Below are 21,541 nucleotides of genomic sequence, written 5' to 3'. Positions count from 1 at the left end.
GGATAAACTGTGCATGATCAAAGCTTTTTGCTGATATTTGTACTAGGTCTGGTATTACAAATAACAAGAAAGTGGAGACACCTGAAGTTATCAATGCAAAGCTAAGAGTTGAAGATGGGAGACTTCTGGACGATCTTACTCCATATAGACAGTTGATTTGGTTACTTACCTATTTAACCATTACCAAACCAGACATAGCTCATGTTGTTCACTTTGCAAGTCAATTTCAGCATGCTCCAACCATCGTACACATGAGTGTTGTATTGTGGATTGTGATATATATAAAGAATTATATAAATAAAAGACTTTTCTTATTCTCATCCTCATCTTTGGATTTGCTTGCTTATTATACTAATGCTGATTGGGGAGGAAATTCAAATGATAGGGTCTCAACTACTAGTTTTTGTATTTCATGGCGGTGCAAGAAGAAGCAAAAAGTTTCACTATCATCTACTGAAGCTGAATATAGGGTTATGGCTACAACAACTATGGGATTTGTATGGCTAAGGAATCTTCTTAAAGACATAGGAATAGGCATTGCCAAACCTTCAAAGATGTGTTGCGACAACAAGAGTGTTATCTACCTTGCCAACAACCACACCTTCCATGAGCACACCAAGTATATCGAAATGGACTATCATTATATACGAGATGAATATTTGAAAGGAATCATCGAGCTTCCATATATTACTTCTAAATATCAAATTGCTGACTTTACCACCAAAGCTCTTGCATCACCTCGTTTCATATTCTTGCTCAATCGTAAATTTGAGGAGGGGTGTTAAAATATGATTGTTTAAATATGTATTTATATATATATTCTTAATATATATATATAATGCCCACCAGGGGCATTTTGGTCATTTCACATTATGTAACTAGATTAGGAATAGGTTAGTTAAATAGTTTTTTTTTGTTTTTTTAATAAATATAATTTATATTTAATGTAAGGGGCTCTATGGGAATTAACCCATAGAGACGTTGGGATAGCTCCCAACGACTACAAATATAGCCGTTGGGAGCTCCCAAGGCTTCCTCTATTTTGTATAAATAGGGACATAATGTCCCCATTTATTTTCAAGCTTCTCACTAAGCTTTTTGACAATAAAGAATATTTTTTACATTTTGTTGCAAGCCCTAGTTGGCTTATTGTGTTATCCTTAAAGTGGATTTGTGGTCGTATTATGTGTTTGTATGCCCTTCGTTTGCTTGTACTTGTTTTCTGCTCATTTCATTATAGTGGTGATGGTGGTGGTGGTGGTGGGACGGTGATGATGGAGTTGGTAATGGTGGTGGTGATAGGAATGATGGTAGTGGTGATAATGGAAGAGGCAATGGTGGTGACGATGGTGGTGGTGATAAAGTGGTGATGGTAGTGTCAATAGTGATGGTGGTCATGGTGGTGATTGTGATAGTTGTGGTGGGGAAGTAGTGGCAATGGTGGTGGTCCTAGTGGTGGTGGTGGTGGTGATGGTGGTAGAGTGGAAAAAACTAAGTAGTGAAAAAAAAGGTAGGTCCCCCATATTTTTGAAAAAGGGGTGATTTCTCTTAAGCCTAAAAATGTAGTTTATCAAGCATTAACTCCTTTTCTTTCTTGGTCTTTTTTTATTAATCCTTATTGATCCCTTAGACCCACGGAAGCGAAATTCACAAAAAACAGTACTACTAAGTGTACAGTTGCAGAAGATAGGTGCAACGAGCAACAGATTGAGTTATAAAAAGGATCAGATACTACCCAATGTTTATGATATGCAGTGGTGAACCTGATTCAGAATATGTCTATCAAAAGGGGGTAGCATGAATTATGACCTAGTGTCTAGAAAGGCATATACATCTGGACATCTAATTCTTGATTAACACGTGCTTTTCTTATGAGGATGCTTCAGTTGTCATTGTGTAGGATCTGAGTTGTATGCACTCATGTAGATTCCATCTGCAGACAATAGTGCCCATGTATTGTCGACTATAACCTAAGTCACATGGGTGCGGGTGCGGGGATTCGGCACTTCCAAAAAACTTCCACTATGATATAGATAGTGAACCACTACAGCAAAGGGATTTCTCTCTCCGTCCTGTGCAGAAGGCAAGTAGGAGTGGAAGTTGAGTGCATATGAGGTCTAGGCATATCATTGTTCCATGATTTTATGTTGGCTTCTGTTTTCCCTCTTGGTTTTTTTCTTCTCATGAGTTCTTTTCATCCCATGTGTCAGATAGCTAAATTGAATGACATGAAAATGTTGTTTGACATTAAAAGCTTAGTGCAATTAGGTTGTCAAGTGACAAAGACATGATTAGATGAGGGTTATAATTGTGTGTGGTGATGATAATGAAGAATATTGAAGGAGAAGGATATATATATATATATATATATATATATATATATATATATATATATATATATATATATATAGAGAGAGAGAGAGAGAGAGAGAGAGAGAGAGAGTTTCTCCTAAATAGTTTATGTCCTAAACCATCCTAAATGCATCCAAAAAGCATAGTTGCATGCACTTTTTGCTCAATCCTAACCATTAGATGCATTCATCATTGCTTATTCACTAAAAACCATGTTCTGGATCGAATCAATTTGATGAGAAACCTTGAGTTCTATTTCACCAAGTTTTGGTGCAATATGAGCTGTCGATTTTCATTCGCTCTAAATACACATCTAAATGTGAAAATTCCTAATACATGTTTTCTACTAAGCTATAGAATTCTGATTAAGCAAATACCTGGAACTTCGTCATTTGAAGCTGTTTATGACAGTTTGGGAGATAAGACTGTTTAGGAGCTACTCATTACCCTCTCTAGATATACACACATATACATAGATACATAGATACATACATATACATATGTGTGTATATGCCCAAGCATTAAATGGTGAAATAGTCTTTTTCTGGTGGTTGTATTTTACAAAAGGGCAAAATGATAAATATGGAGTAAAGTGGCACAATCTAACAAAAGGGGCAGGATATGGTAAAGGGTAAAAGATTTCTTTTTTGATTGGCTATACTCTAGTAAGGGGCTGTAAAGTCTTCTCAACTTGTGTATTTTCCAGTTAACTTAGCAGAATTCATAATTTCAAAAACTTGAGCTGGTGCTTGCATTATGCCGAAATTAAGTTATGCCCTTTTGGGATGAATGAAAAATTCAGCAGGTATCTAAACATTGTCCTTGATATTATCAATAGTTTTGATATATTTTATGGCATTGACAATATTTTAGATTAACTCATTAATTCGTGTCAATATCATTATTATTTCAATCTTCTGCACTTTATTTGTTCTATCCATGCTTTTGAGAGAGCTATCTCATGTACTGGAAACAACAAATAAAATTTAGCTGAACATATTGAAAATAGGTAATAGTTGAGTTTTTTCTTTTCTTCCTTTTTACAGATCAAAGGCTCACGAGTCAGGTCCATGAGATTGTTGGGCGTATCAATGGTCGCTTTGGTACATTGACAGCAGTCCCTATACATCACCTGGTATGTGTTTGTTTTTAACATATACATGAGTTCAAACAGGAGTTCATAACTGACCTAGGACATAAATCCTTTTATGTGGAAACAAAAACAATTAAAAGAACTTAAAAAGTAACATATCAGGTGTGATTACTGTCTCAAACTAAACTTTATTTTTACAAAATGACCTCAGCAAATGAAATACTTTGATTTTCTTAAAGATCAGAAAGTTTTTGAGTCCTCTATTTTTCAATTCAAATGGAGCTCTCTTTAGTGAAATAATTAATCAGTTTCTGTCAAGGCTCTTGGCCAAGCGAAAAATATTGGTCTTCTCCCATTGAAGCCATCCATGAACCTCCTCTGGCACTCCTTAAACCTGATTCATTGCATTTTGTCCATTGTAAGTGAATACTTAAGGAGGAGCTGCTGGATGATGAGCTGCCCCCTTCTCTTGCTCATTGAGAAACTCTATCCTGCAAATTGCGGGAGTGGTTCTAGTAGAAAATATCCTTTCATTGGAAACCTAGGTTAAAATTGACCACAGTGAGATCTGGTAACTGAATATATTAATTCGTGCACTGTCAAGTTGTCCTCATCCATTGTGGGATAACCTCTACCACATGCCCACACATGCTTGCCTTCTCTCTCCCCTTGCCTCTCTAATATGTCATCTTAAGAGAGGCATGATCTCCTAGGAGAGGGGATGTCTCTGCACTTGGCTCATTAGAGGTCATCAAATCCTTCCTATCCTCCTCCTTTTGAAGCAGGGTATATACCGTCTCGAGCGTTTGTAGCTTCTGTGTTCCCACAATATTGGACTTAACATGCTCATAATTCTATTGAACCCCCACTGAAAGTCAAAAACTCTTTTTTTTTCCAATTCTTCACACAATGTGATTACTTGATTTTATCTAAATAGCTTAGTTTTTCTCATAGATTCTTAAGCTCATTATAGTGCTCACTTTGCTTTCTTCTAACCTTATGCATGACATCACACTTCTTGGCCACGTATGTCCTCTTCAAGTATGCATTAAACATGACATCACACTTCTGCTGATTTGTTTCTTTTTCATGTACAGGATCGTTCGCTTGATTTTCATGCTTTATGTGCACTATATGCAATCACTGGTATTCAAATTTTCTTTATTTTAGTTCATTTCTTAATCTTTATTCCAGTCCTACTCTTGTTGCAGTCAATATTTGTCTCATAGAAATTGTAAGACCCCAAAATTTATGTTTGATGTTTCTTCGATAATGATGTTTATGAGAGACACTTGCGTTTTGCATCCTGGGATATGAAAAATATCTGAGGACATTAATCATGCAAGAAACAAGAATGGATTGAAAAGATTCCATATGGGTCTTTTCCGCTGTCTCCATAAACAATATTCTGCATTTTGCAGTTACACCATCTAATTATTCATTTCTGTTTTGGTGATTAATGATTTTAAATCTGAAATGTTTTTGCTATTCTTCAGGCTAATGTGCAGATTTACTGATTTGAAAACAAAAATAATGCAGATTTACTGGCAGAAGATTTGAATTATTTGCTCTCTTGAGGAACTTCTTTAGGCTGAACAACTACCATTAAGTGCATTTATTCTCTAAGTTTAATTATATGTTCATGATTGATTCATACTTATTCCTTGCACATTTGCATTTACTTCAAATGTTAGTGATACTTCCGTTCTTGGACTGATATTTTGGTACATCACCTGACAGATGTCGCATTAGTTACTTCCCTCCGTGATGGAATGAATCTTGTTAGCTATGAATTCGTGGCCTGCCAAGATGCAAAAAAAGGGGTTCTTATTCTTAGTGAAGTAAGTAACTTAAGCTCTCATATTAATTTGAAATTTGTGCAATTTGTTGGTTCATATGTGCGTGGTGTATTCCTTCCATCTTGTACATCCACTCTACTGCATTTATGCATAGGAATTTACTCTATCCATTTGGGTGGATCCGTGTAAATGTTGTGCCCTTTTGGATGCAGGTGGTTTTTTCTTTTGCTACTGTTTACACATTCCTTCTATCTTCCTCCATCTTAATAGTTTGATTGATGCATGTGTGCATGCCTATAGAAATGTAAACAGATGAATGGTATCCAACTTCGAATATGCTTTTCATTATATTTGAATCATATGCAAACAGATGAATGGTATCCTAAAGACATGATATGCCGGCAACAGTCTGGTTAGTGGTTATGATATAATGATATGAGAAATATTCATGCTTTAGGAGAGGTGAGCATTCACGATTTGTACATGCTTGGTCTAATTAATGATCTTCTGCAAAGACTGGTGCAAATTTAAGGTCACTATCAGATGTGATTTCTAATACTGGACAATGAGAGATCACATGGACTGTCTAGTTTTCCACCTCTGCAGGTGGAAATGTCTAATTTCTTGCATGAAGATGAGATGATAGAGAAAACTTAAAATAAGTTTGTCAAATGAATCCATCTTTTACTGTTTTGGTGTGTTTGATGGCGCCATAAATTTCTCTGCCAAGAGAAATTCTCCGGTCAAAAATAGTTGGAGGTCTAACTCTCGCCTTCCTCTGACTTTTTCTCCCCATTTGTAGGAAGAAAACTTCCCAGAAACATGCAGAGGATTAAGTAAAAAATTTACCGTGTTTGTTACGGAGGCAGGCCCCACAAGAAAGGCAGGTGAAAAAAAGTTGCACGGCTTTTTTCACCGCGCCGTCAAAGATGCCCTTTATAGAAGAAAATGCTTAAAAGAAAGTATTACCATGATATGTGCTATTCAACCATAATGATTAAGGTAGTCTGGATAAGACAGCTCAATTGGTCGCAGAAACAAACACATGTAAGTATACTTTTGTGTCTATAATACATGTTTTCGTGCTGCATGCATGCGTGTAGTTAAAACATATCTTTATGCGTGTGGAAATTACAGAGTAAATGAATTGCAAGAATAAAAATGGTTGTTTTTTTAGCTTTGTTCTATTATGACTCACCATCTCAAGTCAGGTTAGCACCTTGGGGCAGCTCAAATAGGTTCAACCCATCCAGCCAATAGCAGTTTCAGCTAGGTGGTGCAAATGTAATAACTGTCATGAACTGGCAGAGAAGGTGATAGATATTGCAAACAATGTGTTACAAGAGCAATAAATTAAACACAAACTTCAAGTCTACAAAGGAACAAAGAAACAATACCCCAAATGCACTTAAAGTGCTAATACAAGAGCCACAAAAGGCAACACCACATAAAAAATATATACTTTTATTAAGAACCCTTTCAAAGAGGATGTTTTACAAGATGGGCTGAAAGCCCTATTTATAGAGAAGTGGGGAGGCCAATATGGTTGTTGCACCTCCCCAATGACTAGAAATAGAGCTGTTGGTGTGGTCCCTACTGCTCTATTGGCCTATTTACCATACTGCCCCCACTATTACATTATAATATTATAATATTAAAAAAGGAAAGATAAAGAAGAACAAAGAAAAATATGAACCTAGTGGGCACGAGCTGTATAAATTGGTGAAATGACCAAAGTACCCTTGATGGATATTTTGGTTTACAAACAAAGTACATATATATATATATATTATATACCTCTAAGCGTGTATATATAATATATTTTAATATCCCCTCAATCTTATAGTGAGATCACTGAAAGTTTGCCAAGAAGTGATAGAAATTGTGGTGCATGGCGAGATTTTGTAAAGAAATCAACTAGCTGATATTTTGAGGTCGCATAGGATAGTTAAATAACTCATCAAAGATATTCTTCTTTGACATAGTGGCAGTCGATCTTGATATGCTTGCTTCGTTCGTGGAAGGTGTGATTGCTTACAATGTAGATAACTCTTATTGTCACAACACATCTTCGTAGGACCAGAGATAACTAGTCCCATGTCTTTGAGCATACTTCGTAACTAGATGATTTTCACAGTAGTGGTGGTCATAGCTCTATATTTAGCTTTAGTAGATGACAAGGATTTGTTGCTTTTTGCACCTCCACAATATGAGTAAGTCTCCTAAAAATACACAAAACCCTGTTGTTGAGACTATCATTGAGATTACCTCCCCAATCAACATCAGTGTATGCAATTAAATTTAAAGAAGATGAGGAGGATAAAAATAGCCCTTTAAATATTTAATTCTTTATATATCTGATAATACACAAGACAACAATCATATGTACTGTTGAAGGTGCATGTTGAAATTGACTTTCTGAATGGATTGCATGAGCAATATCCAGTCCAATAATTGATAAGTACGTCAAGGATACAACTAGTTGGCGATATGGAGTAGGATCTTCAAGAGGAACACCATCTTCTAGTCTTAGTTTGGCATTGATGACTTCCAGTGTGTCTACTTTTCATCTGATATTTCAGACCTTGCTATGATTTCCGCAACCAACTTCATTTGAGACAATACATACCCCATTGGAGAAAAAGCAACTTAAATACCTAAAAAATATCTCAAGAAAGCAAGGCCAGACGTATCAAAATATTCTTTAAGAATATTTTATCTCACCAATTCCCTTTGAGTCACTTCTTATAATAATCATACCATCAGCCTATAATAAGAGTACAACAATGTCAGTACCTGTAACTTTAACAAAGAGAGCCTATTAGAATAATAAGATTTATAACAAAGATTTATCATAACATTACTAAACTTGTCATACCATGCTTTTGGAGTTTATTTAAGCCCATACAAAGCTTTCATTAATCAAAGAACTTTTCCTCATTCAATCTCAAGATTGGAAGGAGGATCCATGTATAGTTCTTCGTTTAAATCTCTATTTAGGAAAGCATTTTTGACATCAAGCTGAAATATAACCTACGAAGAGCCAACACATGAAAGAAGGGAGGCCGTCCAACTAGCTATTGGATTGCCTCCAACAGTGCTGTTGGACTGCTCCAACAGTCATATTTTCAAGTCATGTTGACTTTAGTCAACAAAACAGAAATAAAAAAGACTGAAAAATAAAAAATAAAAAGACTGTGCAGCCCCTACTGGGCTGCCCCTATTACATACATTAAATGACTAAAATACCCCTGTAGAGTATTTCAGTTTACATACAGAAAACATATTATTATATATAATATAAAGAAAAAAAATATGTATATTCACATATATAGAACTATATATATGTTTAAATATAGATACAATATCTTAACACCCCCCTTCAAACTCATAGTGCAATAATCGAGAGTTTGCCAAGGATAAAATGAAACCTGAGACCATGAAAGAGATTTAGTAAAGAAGTCCGCCAGTTGATACTCATATGGCATATATGACAACATGATGGTCTTCTTCAGAAACTCTTCACGAACGTAGTGACAATCTAACTCAATGTGTTTGGTTCTTTCATGAAATGTATGATTGTCACTATGTATACTGCACTCTTGTTGTTGCAACACTGTCTTGAGGGTTCTGTGATATGAACTCCCAAGTCTTCCAAAACTGTCTCAACCACACTAATTCGAAAGTAGTTGTCATCATGGCGCAATATTCTGTTTTTTTGGAAGAAAGTGACACCTTCTATTGTTTCTTACATCTCCACGAAATCAATGAGTCACCTATAAATATAATTTATAGTGTTTTTAATATATCTAATAATTCTAATTATAACACTCATGTGTACTGTAGTTGGAGTATGCTGAAATTGACTAATAGAATGAATAACATGAGCAATATCAGGGCGAGTAATAGAGAGATAAGATAAGGTTCCAATCATTTGTCTATATGGAGTTGGGTCTTTCAGAGGTTCTCCATCATCTTTATTCATCTTAACATTAATGACCTTTGTTGTATCAACTTTTTTTTCATCGGAAAGTTCAAATCATTCTATTATCTTGACAACATACTTAGTCTAAGACAAAAAAATAACCACAAGGTGAATATGCAACTTTAGTACCAAGAAAGTAACACTAAAAACCAAGATTTGCCTTATCAAAGTTGGACTTGAGAACACCTTTGATATGACTAACTCTCTGCTTATCACTTCCTGTGATGATCTTGTCATCCACGTAGAATAAAAAAATAATTATCCCTGCATTAGAAGTCTTAACAAATAATGCAGTGTCAGTATAATAAGATTTAAATCTTAGTTGAACCATAGCATTATTGAATCTATCATAGCAAGCCTTACGAGCTTGTTTTAGGCCATACAAAGCTTATGGTGAGATTACCGAATGTTTGCTAAGAAGTGACATAAAACGTGATACAGGGAGAGCCTTTGTGAAAAAATCAACTAGTTGACATTCTATGGTTACATTTGACATCTCAATAACCTTTTGAAGATATTCTTCTCTAACATAGTGGTAGTCCATTTCTATATGCTTGTTCGCTCATGGAAGGTGTGGTTGCTTGCAATATAGATGAAGCTCTTATTGTCGCAATACATCTTTATAAGACAAAACATGATCAGTCCCATGTCTTTGAGAAGACCCCATAACCAAATGATCTCCATAGTGCTAGTTGCCATAGCTCCATATTCAGCTTCAGTAGATAAGAGGAAGATCTTCTGTTGATTTTTGCACCTTCACGATATAAGTAAGTCTCCTAGAAATGCACAAAAACTCATAGTTAAGATTTTAGCATTAAGATTACCTTCCCAATTGACATCAATATATGTAATTAAATTTAAAGAAGAGGAGGATAAAAACAACCCTTTGGATGTTAAAACAACACTCATATGTACTGTTGTGGTAGCATATTGGAATTGGTTTGCTGAGTAAACTACATGAGTAATATTTGGTCTGGTAATTGATAAGTATGTTAGAGATTCAATAAGTTGGCAATATGGAGTGAGATCATCAAGACGAACACCATCTTCCAGTCTTAGTTTGACATTTATAACTTCTAATGTGTCAATTTTCTTTTTATCAAATATTCCAGACCTCACAATAATTTATGCAGCCAACTTCATTTGAGACAATATATACCTCATTTGAGAAAAAATGTCAATACCTAAAAAATATCTTAAAATACCAAGGTCAGACATATCAAAATATTCTTTAAGAAAATTTTTTATCTCACCAATTCCTTTTCCTTAACAAAATTACAAAAACATTCTTTTAGGATTTGAAGAAAATCCATGCAGTAGATATCTCCTCTCCTATGGCCTTCCCCAATCAACTTCCCTGATTGGCGATCCTGCACCCAACATGTTTTAGGTGAAAAGGAGACCTCATACCCATAATAAAAAATTTGATAAACTGAAAACAAATTTAAATTGAGTTTAGGTATAACACTAATATTGAGTACTTAAAAAAAATTTGTATTTAAAAGGGTTCCTACACTTTTATTTTCAAGTTTTGTTCCATCAGCAATAGAAACACAATTTTTATATGAAGTTTTAGTGCATTCGGACGATAGGGACTCAAAGGGTGTCATATGAAATGAAGCTCCAGAGTCAAGAATCCAAGAGACCGTACCTGGAGTGGTGGAAGTAGAAACAACAACACCAGTTGTGGAAGAGGAAGAACTCTTGAGAAATTGCTGCAGAGCTTGTGTAAGATGACAAATAGATTCCTTCAGATCTCCTCCCTTGTTGGTGCTTTCATTTAGGATCTTCTTCTACTGCGGCGTTCTTTCTTTTAAGCTTAGGACATTCGGGCTTAATATGTCCTGGTTCTTAACAAAAATGACATACAACCTTTATTTTTTCTCCATTGTTATTTTTCCAAAATTGGGAGGATTTATATGTTCTTTTGTTGTTTCCAAGTCTTGACACAACAAGAGCCTCTTCACTTCCCTTATAAACTTGATAAACTTCACCAAGAGCATTATCAAGTGAAGTTGTAGAAGTTCTATGTAGAATGTTGGACCTCACTTGTTCAAACTCAGGCCTTAGCCCATACAAAAAGAAAATAAATGCACTTTATCTAATTGTTTTCTTCTTAATTCTATAGCCGCACCTTCCCATTTTGGTTCCAAGGGGTCAAGTTCATCCCATAAAGGTGAGAGTGTGCCACAGTAGTCTCTCATACTTTGTCTCCTTGCTTGGTGGTCAAGAGTTTCTCTTAAAGAAAATATTGCCATGCTAAGTCTTTTTGCATGAACATATTTTTTAAAAAGATCCATGCCTCACAAGCTTTTTTGAATTTCACAATGCTATCCGCAAGCTTGAGTTCCATACTATTAAGGAACAAAGATAAAATTTGAGCATTCTTTGCCTCCCAATCCTCAACTTTTTGTTGATATTCAATTAAAGCTTTTGCTTTTTCTTCATCACTTAGGAATTTTATTTGATCCCCATCTTTTTAACCCCATAATTTATTTCCTTTTAAATGGTTTTCCATGGCGGCCACCCACATAAAATAGTTTGAATCATTTAATTTGAAAGCAATCAACGTCATGAACTCTTTTTCACCCATGTTGGAAGAGATTATTAATGTAGAGAAAACAGAACCTTAAAAGAAGACATGAACCACGAGTTCTGAAAATCCTTTCCATCGAACCCGAGAACGGGGGATCAAGTCACCAAGGAGGCAAGAGAAGCAAGAATTTGAAGAAGAGAAGTGATGGCACACTTCCCATTACACCAACCAAAGCTTTCATGATCAAACACACTCTTTTAATCACACCAAAGCTATGATACCATGTCATGAACTGGTGGGAAATGCGAGAGATATTATAAATGTTGGATTACAAGAGCAATAGAACATTCACAAGCTTTGAGTCCACAAAGGGACAAATAAATAACACACAAAAATGCACTTAATGTGCTAACACAAGAGCTACAAAGGGCAAGAACACTTTGAAAATGTCTTTATTGAGGAACACCTCTTTGAGAAGCAATACAAACAAGATGGGCTTCAAGCCCTTTTTATAGAGAAAGGAGGAGGCCCATATAGCTATTTGGCCTCCCCAACGACTAGAAATAAAGCCATTGGGGAGGTCCCAACGGCTCTATGTGTAATTCCCCATTATGCCCTCCAATACTAAATAATGTACATTGAAGAAAAAGTAACAAAGACAAATGTGCCCCAAGTGGGCACGTTCTATACAAGACAGTGAAATGACCAAAATACCCTTGAAGGATATTTTGAGTTACATAGAGAAATACACACACACGTGTATATATATATATACATATTTAGGTGTATATATAATATATTTTAACATATGTGATGTAATTTTTTTTTGTTTTATATATTAATGAATCTACTTAGAGGTTTTCATGCATAACCTTAGATTCTGGTTTACTTTGGAATACGACTTCAAAGTATATTCTTGGTTGTGGCTGTCAGACCACAAGGGCAACCAACGGTATGTTATGGTTGTGTTTCTGCTTATGAGCAAAATTCATGCTTGTGTGGTTTAGTTGAGATCCATTCTTTCATTTAGTTTCTTGAAATGATCCCAATTTTGTGCTTCTGTACTTGTGACGTGAATTTATCAGCTTGAGTTTGTGAAACCAAATCCTGGGGTTGACTTATGGAGCTGTCCAACGTAAATTTTAACACATATTTTTAATAACTTTCTTGATAAGTAATTATTGTGCATTTGAATAGCATACTTCATTGTGTCAAAATTTTGAAACGATCACCTTTTGTTTTCTAGTTTGCAGGAGCTGCTCAGTCTCTTGGTGCTGGAGCTTTACTTGTTAACCCATGGAATATCACGGAAGTTGCTGCCTCAATTGGACAGGCTTTAGATATGCCTGCAGATGAGCGAGAAAAAAGGCACAGGCACAACTTTCACCATGTTACCACCCACACTGCCCAGGTCTGGGCTGAAACATTTGTGAGGTATAGATCCTAGGCCTTCTTATGTTCATAGTTCATACTAATAATTTTCCATACATTCATGTGTGCACATGTACAGTGCATGAGCATAGAGTCACATGCACCAGAACAAGAAAATTCCACACATTTTATATAATCTAAATCGTCCATTATGTTCAAACAACATTGTGAAGATGGTAACGTAATCATGGTTATGTCCTTTGTGTTTCTATTTTCTGCTTTTGTACTGCTGCATGATTGAAATTAAATAATTCACTGCCACAAAATCTGGCTATAGTTTAGTGGTAAATAATTTAGTAGAGTTATCTTCGGAAGTTTTACTTGTATCTAAATTTTATAAAATTTAGTTATATTTATATGTCTGGCCGAGTTCTCGGGTAGGAAAATGTCTTTACTCGTAATAATTTGTTGAAGAATGATTTCCAGTAACTGTTTGCTATTTCATTCTTAAGGGCATGAGAAAGGAATCTTGTGAACTATAGCCAGCCATGGTGTGTTCTTGAAAATGGTAACACTTCAAAGTGAGCAATTCATGGATGTCAACATTACTCGACCCAAAGCATGCTGATAGCATAATTGGTCTAATTGAAGAGAATAACACCTGAAATCATGATTTCTACTAGTTAGTATGCCATTATCATTAGTATCATACTTTACAACTATGGAAGGAACACCTCCCCTATGAAGGAGAGCCAATTTGGTCCCTTCAAACTCGGGTCGAGGCCCATTTACAAAATGATAAAAATGCTCTGCTTTGATTTATTTTTGATGGAGTTCTATGTCTACTAGCTGTTGCTAAAAGGTGCTTGATATGCAAATGGAACGGTGATGTTTTTTACTCTTTTCATACAACAGCGTCTGCCACCAATCTTTTGAGTACTGGTATGAAAATGCAGTACCTGTTAATCATTATATGAGCAGGCATGGGCCATCTATTTGGAAATGGAAGGAGATTTAATTGTAACATTAAAAAAAAGCATCAAACCTAGTTTGCAGTTTGCACATGTCCCTGTAAAACACAAGTGCTTAATGCCATCAGGCCACCAAAATGACATACCAAATGAACTCATAATTTTATGGAGAGGGATTGCTAACGCTCTTATCATCATTCCTCAGCCATTAGACAGTTATTGGAGTCTTTTACAAAAAAGTATAAAACCATTATCTGTTCAATGCACAGTCTAACTTGTGTCCAATCCAAACCATATATGATACGCAAGTTGCATACTTTTTGCAGTGAACAGGATGAGACTAACTCTACTACCATGACTTAAACAAATGTTCATCTACCATGGAATTATTTGAATGCCTCAGATTCAAGGTCCTAAGTGTTATAGATTCTAGGATCTCATATCGTCATATTTTTTCCTCAAGGAGAAGGGTTCGTCAGCCCAGAAATCCTTTTATTTGAGATCTATCTTGGGTCTTAGATTCAAAGATTAGAGATCTACTGTTTGCATAAAACAGGTATTTGGCATAGTCACCACATTATATGCGATCCTTAGATTCTAGATCCAAGACATTAAAGCAAGGCCTTACGACTGTCAATGAGTTCGGTTCGGGAAAATATAAAACAGACCATTAAATCAATTGTGAACAATAGAGCCCTTTGGACCTTCATTTACTTTTGTCCAAAAATAGTTTGAAAAAAATTGTTTTTGTAGTGAAAACTTTTTGCATTCTTCTGCCTAAGTGGTGCACATATTATTTGCAAAGTTCTCGTATTGTATATTATCTCACATTCATAAAACTTGAAAACTCAGTATGAAGGCTACGATTTTTTTTTGGTTACTTATAAAATATCTTATTGGATATTGGTTTCATGGCCCAGCCAAAGTGTTTTTGATAGGTACTTTTTCATAGAGTAGGGGGTAGCTGCCTACTCCGATATGTGCCTACCGCCAGCATACCGGGCTTCCGAAGGATTTTTTATTCATGTTTATTTCAAATCTGAATGAACAAATGTGTTCTACATGCTTGATTTTATAGGAATGGACTCTTGGATCATCCGATTCAGACATGTGGGTAGGCATTTATGAGGTTTGAAAATCGACGGTCTAAATTTTTTATAAATATTCAAGCTTTAAAATTCACGTGTTGATTCCTATAAATCAACCATGTTGAACCAAGGTTGTTAGTCTAAGAAGCAAAAGCGAGAAGTGATGCATTTTAAAATGTATAGGAAGCGGGAAGCGAGGAATAGTAAAAAGTAATATAAAAATTGAATGAGAAAAACACAAATAAAAACTAAAATAAAAGTGACTTTTCTTAAATTTCATGATTTTTTAGTGTAAAATTTTAATTTTTAACAAAATCTAAAAATGATGACTGCCAGTTTAGAGAAAGCACATGGAAGTGAGTGAGAAGCGTTTGAGGAAATATATTAAAAACATGAAAAGTACAGTGAGAGAACATATAAGAAGAGTAGATGAAGTGTATGGAAAGCATAGGAGAAGCGTGGGAGAATCGAGATTCTCATCAAGTTTCGGAAGTGAGGAGTATCGGGCTTCCGAAGCAAGCTTCCCACCTATCTAAGAAGCTTCCGGTAACTCTGTGTTGAACACATCTGCGGGGTTAGATTTGGTAAAAACACCCCGAAAACCCCTGTTCTCATGGTAGGCACCTATTCCCCACTCCTTTTTCATATTCCAAAACAAATGTTCTGTGCTTGCTAAAAATTATGTGATTCATGTCCATATAAAACTTATATATGTTTTTTTTTAAACATAATATGATTACTTTTGATTGCTTTGTTTGTATGAGATCTTTCATGAATGAAGAATATTCTCTTAAAACAAAAATTTGGTGATTTGTTTTGGGTGGCTCTAATTGCATATTTTTGTTTTTGTGTTGATGGTGTCGATTCCTTTCTTTGTATTCTTTATTACATGTGCTAGCTTTTCCTTGCTTATAGTAGTATTATTTACCTAATATTATTTTCAGTGAACTTAATGATACTATAGTTGAAGCTCAATTGAGGACAAGGCAAGTGCCACCCTCTCTTCCCATGAAAACTGCTGTCGAGCATTACTTGCAAGCAAGGAATCGGCTACTAATACTGGTACCTTTTTATCATGTACCTTTATATGATATGAAAATTTTCATGTATATTGTAGGTTAAGACTCAAAGTAAATATCTATTCTTTTTAGCAATTGACATGCCTATGTTGTATAAACATCATATTAGTTTATAAAATTAAGTAATATCATTATTGATTTATGTAATCTTATTTCTAAAACCCTAAGGGCAATTAACACATTTCGTTGTTGTGAAGGGGATGTCAATTGCTAGAGTTGGGCAGCCAATTATTATTGCTTCTCTGTTTTCTGTCCCTTGTAATCCACTATCATACTTGGAAAACCCCTGACCCAGCTGCTGAGTTTGGAAATGAATTTGACAACAATCTCCTGCCATGTCTAAAGTTGTACTTTTTTCCCCAAATTCTCCTCAATATTATTTGTTAGAAACATCCCTGATTTTGTGCCACAGGCAGTGTGACTATGGATTTTACTTTTTGGTTACTTTCTTCTAACGGTATTTTGTCCTTTAAATCTTTCTAATGTTTCTTTATACAAGGGCTATCTTTCTCATGCTTCTCTATACATTCTATGGATGATTATCAGGGAGTGAGTATGTCTTATTTTCTTTTGGATCATCTAAGTCAAGAAAAAATTCAATCATATGTTTGTATGGAATCACAATTTGTTGACCGTATCATTGTTGCATCTGTATTTTTAAGTTTGAACAGTTGCAACTTTGGTCAATTCTCTGAGGTCTTTGCATGTTATTACTTGAATTAACTGAACATGTTGAAGTTGACTGGGATAGTCATTAGAAATTTCTTTGTTCACTTCCATGGCAGCCATGTTTCTTCTTGCTATTGTCAATGTCTTCATGTTTCATTAATATTCTTTTGCATCAAGTGCTTCTGTATTTTTCTACTTGTGATTTATTGGAGTCGGTATTGAGGTGAAGTTTTGCATCTCTACCTTGAATAATATTCTTGTTGTTTTATATTTTATTAATGATACATTTGCATAAATATTCTTATTGTTTTTAATGTATTTCCTTGATCATATTCTATTCTAGAAAGAGGTCCCATTGGTTGCCAATGTAGTTATTCTTCTGTCAGAGATACCATGGAGAGTGGATATTTTTCTGTGATTGATATGGCAAGTATCATTTTCATTACACATGTTTCTGCCTTGGCACTCCAGGGATTCAATGCGACATTGACATCACCAGTGGATAGTCCAGGGAGAAGAGGTGCTGATCAAATTAAAGAGATGGAGCTTACATTGCATCCAGACTTAAAAGAGCCTCTGACGATTCTCTGTTCTGATCCAAAGACAACGATTGTTGTGCTTAGTGGAAGTGATAGGAACACATTAGATGAGGTATGGAATATACTAGATGATGCGTTTGTGTACATTTGTCGACTTTTAGACTAGGTTGTTGCCATTAGGGTTCTGAAAATTGCTTCCACAGAATTTTGGTGACTATAACGTGTGGCTGGCTGCTGAAAATGGAATGTTCTTACGCCTTACTAAAGGAGAATGGATGACTACAATGCCTGAACACCTAAATATGGACTGGGTTGAGAGTGTACAGGTGCACCAAGTATCACCTTTAGCACATTGCAAATTATCTAGTCTATTTGCACTTTATGATGTCGTCATTCTGTCTGTCAATATTATGCTGTTCTTTGTGGATGTGTACAGGATGTTTTTGATTATTTTACAGAAAGAACACCTAGATCTTATGTTGAAGTTCGTGAAACTTCTCTAGTATGGAATTACAAGTATGCTGGTGGGTTTGAAAATGCCTTTTCTCTTATTGTGTTTTCAGTATGTTAGGTATGCTTGATGCGTCATCCTTTTTATTTTCCAATTCTAGATGTTGAGTTTGGAAGGCTCCAAGCAAGGGATATGTTGCAGCATCTATGGACTGGGCCAATTTCAAATGCAGCTGTAGACGTTGTACAAGGTAGCCGATCTGTAGAGGTCCGCTCTGTTGGCGTTTCGAAGGTGTGTAGAATTCATTTATGTCTGTGCTACATGGTTTTATTTTGCTTTGCTGCTAGATTGAACTTTGATCTTAGATTTAAATCCAAGTGATTAAATGTAATCCATTTTTTTATCACATGGTGGACTTTATTGGCAGTTCTCTACTTAATGGTCATGGGTAATGTTGCTTCCACAAAGTCAAAAGATTGAACTTTGTTATAAGCATGGTGGTGTGTATATGCATTTGTGTGTTTTGCATCATTTTAATGATGTCAACATCATTCTTTGGATTATGGTTTTCTATCAAATTAAGAAAGTTTATAGTTGTGCTGAAATAAAGTTAAATATGACTATTCTGGACTAATCATAATTTCCAAGATATTCCACTTTTTCTGCTCTTTCATCAATTGTCATAGATGCTCTGATTTTGCTTAAGACAGTTGAAACAGACTCCTGTTTTCTTCCACTAGATTTAATGTGTTAAGTGATTGGAGGGCGATGCATTTTGGTCCCAAGAATCTGCCCTGAGTCTTTTTTCATTTATTTTTTAATAGTCCAAGCTGGGGAGGGCCCCCATGGGATATTATGGAATTAGGGCCCATCTGCTAGAAAATATCGCCCTTATCCATTTATAAAATTTGATGCCCTGAACTTTATATTTCTAATGATTGTGGTTTTGAGTTTTTTAAAGGCAAAGGTAATGGAAGCATGGCCAAGTGTTTCCAGCATGTAAGCATTTTTCATGTGTGTGTGTTTCAGGTGAATCATGAGTTGAATCAGGTCGGTTCTTGTGATTCTAGAATGACCAAGAAAATATGCCAATCTTCTTCCAGTTGTCCAGGCCCCTTTCTCGTTGTTGTGAATCGTTGAGCCAATGAGTCTCTGATGTCTTTTTACATTATTGGAGTCATGGATGTCAGACATTGGTTTCTTTTGTTGTATGGTGTTATTTACACTTACCTAATCACTGTTACAATGGCCATGCAGGCATAAAAATGTAGTAGCTAAAGTAAAAAAATATGTAGAGTAGCTGTAACAAATTGGCATTTTTTATATAGAAAAAGACTGTTGCTAAACAAAATTAACTTGTTCAAGCAACCATGCTGTTCCATTTTCTTTATCTTTTTTCTTTCTTTTTTTCCTGTTCTGAGCATTTTCATAATCCATTCAGGGTGCAGCAATTGACCGAATCTTGGGAGAAATAGTTCATAGCAAATGTTTGGCAACACCAATTGATTATGTTCTGTGCATTGGCCACTTTTTGGGAAAGGTGCTTCTCCAGGATCAACTGTGAATTGCTTTGCTCATAAATGCATTCTTAGATTCTTCACTTGTACTGCTGAGCACTTCCTCTCTGTTTATGTCCTATTTTATCACAAAAAATCATTCATTGACTCAGGTTTTTGCCTAGCATTAGCTCAACCATCAACTTACCTTTTTCGGAGGCAGCAAATTCTGCCATCATTCTTTAGCTGCTGTTTGATGCTGGGTGGCTGATCTGACAAAAGTTTTAGCAGGACAATTGTGCTCATCTTAGTTGCCTCAATTTGAGTCCACCATCAGACAACCAGTAGAACAGTCAGTTGCCTGATGGTTACCTTAATTTTATCCCGTCTTTTAACTGGATTGGTTATTTGATTTTGTGTGAACAATCAGTCGGAGTTTGGTGATTCTTGTGAAGATCATCTAATATATAGTGACTTGACCGAGGGTGTCTGAATAATGCTTACTTTAGCAGTTGGTAGGTTTAAACTCTCCCACATACCTTAATTTTGAGCCACTGTTTAAGCTGTAAATACCGATGATTGGTCTTACCCAAGAAGCAAAAATTAAATAACACAGTGAATAAAGAAAAGAGCATCTTTGCCTATTGCCAGATATTGTATATTTATGTTTGCTAATCGATATCCACTAACCATTTCTCAGGATGAAGACGTCTACACTTTCTTTGAGCCAGAGTTACCATGTGATGTGCCAGGAGCAGCTAGAGGAAAGGTGTCTGAATCTGTCAAATCATTGCCAGAGAGACGGTCTATGCAGAAATCTTCATCTGGGAAATGTGGTGGAAAGCTGACACATGGCCGGACACACAAGTCGTCTTCATTTTCAGAGAAAAGAACAAGTAACAACAGCAACAGCTGTAGACGACAGCAAGAAAATGCTGCTTGGCATGAAGGTTCATCTGTGCTTGATCTCAAGGGTGAAAACTACTTCTCTTGTGCAGTTGGCAGGAAACGCTCTGCTGCACGTTACCTGCTTAACTCAGAGGAAGTCGTCACTTTCCTGAAGGAAATGGCAGAAGCAAGAAGTGTTGGTGAAGAAAGTTGATGCTGCTGGGCTAAATTGTCAACTTAAAGGTGGTGCAACTTGTATATCTTCATGTTAATGATGCGTTTTCCAAGGTTTTCAGCATCCTTTCTCCTCAGCTTGCAAGATGTTCCAATGTTGAATATCATTGAGGCAGACCTGACTGCTGGAAATGTAGTTTACTCCTGCTCTACTCGCACTATTGGTTTTATTTGAGTATTGGTCATAAAAGCATTATTCTTCATATGATATTTCTTGTAGCTTCTCTCACGCATTTTCCTTCATATTCCATTTCTAGAAAGTGATGTTAATGATTCGAAGTTTACTAATAAGTAGGGGATTGGGCCTATTTTCTGTTGCACAGGGTCCTGCCCTTGCTGAATAGCACCGCCACCATCGCTTTCCAGTCACCTAATGGCGAGATTCGACACAAGAAAGACCAGGATGGAAAACCCTTTGTTTTGGGTTCTGGTTTTGGCAGTAACTTTCAGGGTGCGTTTGAATGCCTTGGAAACCTGAGGGTTTTCGTAGAAAAGCATAAGAATCCATGCATTTCCATGGATAAATTCTGAAAACCTACATTTGTTAGAATTGAGATCAGGTGTAATGTGACTGCAAACTTTAAGTGTGTTGCTGCACCTCATCACCCACCATCTTCTGTTGAGCCCCACAGCTGACGGTCTGTATCCCGAAGATGGTGATTGATCAGGTGCAACAGCACACTAAATGTGTGGGCAAATTACATTGCACCTGATCCTCCCATTTGCTACACTTAACGGCTCTGCCGGCCCATGGTGATGATTGATCTGTCCCAAGAGTTGGATGGATCAAAGCCTAAATAGAGCTTAAAGGGGTGCCATTCTGCTCCCTAATTAAAGGCCATACTAAAAAGTGAAATTGACCTCACAAATTATCAACTAACCGCAGAAGTGCTTGATAAAATCACCCACCCTTTTATTCTTGTGTAGATAACATAAATGTCGACATTTTAGTTGCTTCTTTCCTTTTTCTTTTTAACATATTTATGGTCA

The 21,541-nt window shown here is 35.9% G+C and overlaps 1 protein-coding gene across 5 annotated transcripts in view; it reads left to right on the top strand.

Annotated features, from left to right (window-relative positions):
* The window catches only part of LOC149814703 (alpha,alpha-trehalose-phosphate synthase [UDP-forming] 1-like), a 74,838-nt gene extending 54,059 nt beyond the window's left edge, over positions 1-20,779 (top strand). For all 5 annotated transcript variants that reach the window (XM_089990345.1, XM_089990348.1, XM_089990349.1 and 2 more), the window contains 11 exons: positions 3,399-3,487; positions 4,543-4,591; positions 5,186-5,286; positions 13,012-13,199; positions 16,140-16,257; positions 17,415-17,594; positions 17,686-17,808; positions 17,919-18,006; positions 18,094-18,224; positions 19,375-19,473; positions 20,130-20,779. In XM_089990345.1, coding sequence (XP_089846471.1) covers positions 3,399-3,487; positions 4,543-4,591; positions 5,186-5,286; positions 13,012-13,199; positions 16,140-16,257; positions 17,415-17,594; positions 17,686-17,808; positions 17,919-18,006; positions 18,094-18,224; positions 19,375-19,473; positions 20,130-20,531 — 1,568 coding nt within the window. In that variant the 3' untranslated portion in view covers positions 20,532-20,779. The remainder of the gene's footprint in view (positions 1-3,398; positions 3,488-4,542; positions 4,592-5,185; positions 5,287-13,011; positions 13,200-16,139; positions 16,258-17,414; positions 17,595-17,685; positions 17,809-17,918; positions 18,007-18,093; positions 18,225-19,374; positions 19,474-20,129) is intronic.
* The last annotated feature ends 762 nt before the right edge of the window (positions 20,780-21,541 follow it).

The sequence above is a fragment of the Nuphar pumila genome, chromosome 15, assembly GCF_984573655.1.
Source record: "Nuphar pumila chromosome 15, dmNupPumi1.hap1.1, whole genome shotgun sequence".
Classification (NCBI taxonomy): Eukaryota; Viridiplantae; Streptophyta; class Magnoliopsida; order Nymphaeales; family Nymphaeaceae; genus Nuphar; species Nuphar pumila.
This window is presented reverse-complemented; position numbering and strand designations above follow the sequence as displayed.